At 44.8% G+C, this 5,000-nt stretch overlaps 2 protein-coding genes across 2 annotated transcripts in view; one reads left to right on the forward strand and one right to left on the reverse strand.

The window, feature by feature from the left end:
* LOC310933017 (interferon a3-like) overlaps window positions 1-1,357 on the forward strand; it is a gene marked incomplete at both ends in the record, with an annotated part of 1,753 nt that extends 396 nt beyond the window's left edge. Inside the window, 3 exons of the mRNA XM_083896440.1 lie at window positions 734-886; window positions 995-1,072; window positions 1,220-1,357. Coding sequence (XP_083752566.1) covers window positions 734-886; window positions 995-1,072; window positions 1,220-1,357 — 369 coding nt within the window. The remainder of the gene's footprint in view (window positions 1-733; window positions 887-994; window positions 1,073-1,219) is intronic.
* Window positions 1,358-1,623: 266 nt separating this feature from the next.
* abi3a (ABI family, member 3a) overlaps window positions 1,624-5,000 on the reverse strand; it is a gene marked incomplete at its 5' end in the record, with an annotated part of 7,524 nt that continues 4,147 nt past the window's right edge. The window contains 4 exons of the mRNA XM_083896442.1: window positions 1,624-1,962; window positions 2,210-2,335; window positions 3,057-3,161; window positions 3,311-3,448. Of these exons, the coding sequence (XP_083752568.1) occupies window positions 1,796-1,962; window positions 2,210-2,335; window positions 3,057-3,161; window positions 3,311-3,448 (536 nt within the window). The 3' untranslated portion in view covers window positions 1,624-1,795. The remainder of the gene's footprint in view (window positions 1,963-2,209; window positions 2,336-3,056; window positions 3,162-3,310; window positions 3,449-5,000) is intronic.

Consider the following 5,000-nt stretch of genomic DNA (forward strand, 5'->3'; position numbering starts at 1 on the left):
GAACAGTTTTTGCAGAGTTATGAGCTTCTGCAGGTGAACTATGATGTTGTGATGAATCTTGTTGTGTTGAACTGTAAGACTGTTGTGTTGAACTGTAAGACTGTTGTGTTGAACTGTAAGACTGTTGTGTTGAACTGTAAGACTGTTGTGTTGAACTGTAAAGACTGTTGTGTTGAACTGTAAAGACTGTTGTGTTGAACTGTAAGACTGTTGTGTTGAACTGTAAGACTGTTGTGTTGAACTGTAAAGACTGTTGTGTTGAACTGTAAGACTGTTGTGTTGAACTGTAAGACTGTTGTGTTGAACTGTAAAGACTGTTGTGTTGAACTGTAAGACTGTTGTGTTGAACTGTAAAGACTGTTGTGTTGAACTGTAAGACTGTTGTGTTGAACTGTAAGACTGTTGTATTGAACTGTAAGACTGTTGTGTTGAACTGTAAGACTGTTGTGTTGAACTGTAAAGACTGTTGGGCTGAACCATCTCAGAGTTTTGAGAATGTCATTTCTGTTTCAAGAAATGAGCCAAACCAATGTAGAAAAACTCTAATCTATTGTGTGTTTTCAGGCTGGTCAGCTGACTCATCATGAGGCTCCTGTTTCTTTTCCATACAAACTTTACTCATGTGTACGACACTCAGAGGTAATGAATGAGTGAGTGAGTGAGTGAGTGAGTGAGTGAGTGAATGAATGAATCCTCTCCAGACGGTGATGACATCATCTCTCTCTCTCTCCAGGTAAAGTCTCAGCTGCTTTTCATCAGAGATTCTCTCTCTTTGATCTCTGACCTCCATCACCATGACAACAGCTCCTCTGTTACCTGGGAAACAGACCTGACTCAACGATTCCTGATCAACCTGGACAGGATGATCGATGGACTCAACACCTGTGTGAGTACTGTGTGTGAGTACTGTTACACACCTGTGTGAGTACTGTTACACACCTGTGTGTGAGTACTGTTACACATTTAAAGTACTTTAACACACTTTTCATTTCAGGTGTCGATGCAGAAGCGAGCAGACACACGACTGAAAAAATACTACAAGAGGCTCGGAAGACGTATTCTGTACTGCACTGTGAGTACTACTACTACTACTACTCTGTACTACTGACTGTAATACTGACCAAAATACTGTGTGTACTGACTGCAGTACCCGTGTGGGAGTGAAGTATTTGTGTGTACTGATTGTAGTACTGACTGCAGTACCTGTGTGTGACTGCAGGGGGGCAGCAGTGAGTCGTGGCAGACCCTGAGCAGAGAAACTAAACTGCACCTGGATCAGTTACAGCTGCTCGTCTCCTCCATTCTTCACCCTTCAGCTGCTGCCAACAGGAGGCGCTGTTCACCACACACACACTAACTGTTCATTATTTATTCATTTATTTATTTATTTATTTATTTATTTATTATAATCACATTTGATGCTGTAGATTATCTGTTGTCCTTGTCCTTACCACAGTTAAACCTAAACGTTTGTCTAGAATTCAGGTTAACTTCAGGTTTATCTTCAGTTATTCTGTAACATGTAAAGAAATAAGAATAACATGAGTCCTCACAGATTAATAACATGTTTAATCCTAATTCTACAGAATTGAAACATGTTTTTGACTTTTTTGTAATCTGTAGTTTGCGTCTATGGCCAGCAGGGTGCAGTACAGCATCACAGTTAATGTGACAGAAAAGAATCTTATTGTCACGATTAAAACAAGTGAATGAAAATAAAGTCAAGAATGTGCACACGTTTCCTTTCATCTCAGTCGTCGCTAACCTTTGACCTTTGACCTTTGACCTTTGACCTTCATGTCATCAGTCCAGTGACGTAGCTCTCGGGGAAGAAACCCTGTTTTCCGTCCAGGAAACCCTCACACCAGCCGTCGTCATGGCGACGCGTCAGGTGGACGATGTCACCTTCAGTGAGGGACAGGTCACCGGGTTTACAGGCCTCGTAGTTGTACAGCACCACCACTGGACACACAGGGAACTGCAGTTAGACCAAACATACACAGCAGACACCCTGCAATGCTGACGTGAGCCTCCAGGTGGAGCTCTACACTGGGACTGTTGTCATAACGATGAGCAGTACTAAAAGTAGCAGTAGTTATTTTAGCATTAGCACTGTAAGCAGTACCAGTAACATTAGCAATAGTTATATTAGCATTAGCGGGAGTTATATTAACATTAGCAGTGGTTATATTAGCATTAGCAGTGGCACCTCTCTCCAGGAAATGCATGTTTGTGTCGTCACAACCCAGTGGTGGAGGGAGGGGCAACATGATGTCATCAAGGCCACCTTCAGTGTCCAGTAGAAAAGAAGGGGGAGGAGCCGGGATCTCCAGATCTAAAGCAAAATAACATAGGTCTGTGAGTGACAGCTACTACTACGAGGTACTACTACTACTACGAGGTACTACTACTACTACGAGCTACAGCTGCTAGCGATGGGACTTTTTTGCCGACAAATCGATCGACACGCGCACCTCGACAAAAAATTGAAAACTAAAAAATGTCGGTGTCACAAACACGTAAAGTTCACGACCACGGAGGTTAAAGAAGCTGTGCACGAAAAGGTGATCCTGCTCCAGGGTGTGTGTGTGTGTGTGTGTGTGTGTGTGTGTGTGTGTGTGTGTGTGTGTGTGTGTGTGTTTGTGTGTGTGCGTGTGTGTGCGTGTGTGTGTGTGTGTGTGCGTGCAGCGCGAACGAGGTTGCGCTTAAGTTTAGGACGGGGGTGTGGGACATAACACAAGCGCTAAATGAAGACGGCATCTCACCCAGTCAGGATCACTGTACTTCACTCTGAACACATAACGAGCGCAGGTTCAAAACCCTGAGCGTCTGTGAGTGACGACACACACGTTCCAGAGAGTCGCTTTTTTTCTTTTTTTTTTGCCCCTCATATTTATTATCGCTGTTCTGATGGTCAATAACGGACATTACAGACATGTTTTTGAGCCTAAAATGAAGTAGTACGGTGAGAATAGTTTACACTCACGTGTTGCTGCTACTACTACGAGCTACTGCTAATACTACGAGCTAACTGGTAACCACAGTCCTGTTCTTACCAAGGTGTTGGAGGCGAGCAGGTAAGCAGAGCTGAGGTGAAGAAGAGGAGGGCGGAGCATGAGGAGTGCAAGGAGGGGGGTAAGGGGGAGGAGGCGGGATCATCACTGACAGACAGAGAGAGGCGGAGTCAGAACCATTTCAAGAAAAGGAGTGATCATCTGTCTTTAGAGACAATCTCTGACTCATCATAATGTGTCCATAGATGAACTGCAGTACTCCAGTTAAACAGCAGAGGCGCTCTCTGGTGGCTTACAGGATTGGACAGCAGGCAGGCAGAGAGATCGCGTGAAGCGGCATTGGGAGGCGGGGCCTGAGCGGAGCCGCAAAGAGACAGAACGAGTGGTGGGAGGTGAGCGACCGCGACGGCTCCTCCTAGAGGAGGGGAGGGTTACTGCAGGGGAAAAAACCATGAGACAGACATGAGAGACATGAGACAGACATGATAGACATGAGAGACATGAGACAGACATGAGACAGACATGAGAGACATGAGAGACATGAGACAGACATGAGACATGAGAGACATGAGACAGACATGAGACATGAGAGACATGAGACAGACATGAGACAGACATGAGAGACATGAGACAGACATGAGACAGACATGAGACAGACATGAGAGACATGAGAGACATGAGAGACATGAGACAGACATGAGACATGAGAGACATGAGAGAGACATGAGAGACATGAGACAGACATGAGACAGACATGAGAGACATGAGACAGACATGAGAGACATGAGACAGACATGAGAGACATGAGAGACGTGAGAGACATGAGACAGACATGAGAGACATGAGACAGACATGAGAGACATGATACAGACATGAGAGACATGAGAGAGACATGAGACAGACATGAGACAGACATGAGAGACATGAGAGACATGAGACAGACATGAGAGACATGAGACAGACATGAGAGACATGAGACAGACATGAGAGACATGAGAGAGACATGAGACAGACATGAGACAGACATGAGAGACATGAGACAGACATGAGAGACATGAGACAGACATGAGAGACATGAGAGACATGAGACAGACATGAGAGACATGAGAGACATGAGACAGACATGAGAGACATGAGACAGACATGAGACAGACATGAGAGACATGAGACAGACATGAGACAGACATGAGAGACATGAGACAGACATGAGAGACATGATACAGACATGAGAGACATGAGAGAGACATGAGACAGACATGAGACAGACATGAGACAGACATGAGAGACATGAGAGACATGAGAGACATGAGACAGACATGAGAGACATGAGACAGACATGAGAGACATGAGAGAGACATGAGACAGACATGAGACAGACATGAGACAGACATGAGAGACATGAGAGAGACATGAGACAGACATGAGAGACATGAGACAGACATGAGAGACATGAGACAGACATGAGAGACATGAGACAGACATGAGAGACATGAGAGACATGAGACAGACATGAGACAGACATGAGAGACATGAGAGACATGAGACAGACATGAGAGACATGAGACAGACATGAGAGACATGAGAGAGACATGAGACAGACATGAGACAGACATGAGAGACATGAGACAGACATGAGAGACATGAGACAGACATGAGAGACATGAGAGACATGAGACAGACATGAGACAGACATGAGAGACATGAGAGACATGAGACAGACATGAGAGACATGAGACAGACATGAGAGACATGAGACAGACATGAGAGACATGAGACAGACATGAGAGACATGAGAGACATGAGACAGACATGAGAGACATGAGAGACATGAGACAGACATGAGACATGAGAGACATGAGACAGACATGAGACATGAGAGACATGAGACAGACATGAGAGACATGAGACAGACATGAGACAGACATGAGACAGACATGAGAGACATGAGAGACATGAGACAGACATGAGACATGAGAGAGACATGAG

Source organism: Microchirus variegatus, assembly GCF_963457635.1.
Source record: "Microchirus variegatus genome assembly, chromosome: 10".
In the NCBI taxonomy this organism is placed as follows: domain Eukaryota; kingdom Metazoa; phylum Chordata; class Actinopteri; order Pleuronectiformes; family Soleidae; genus Microchirus; species Microchirus variegatus.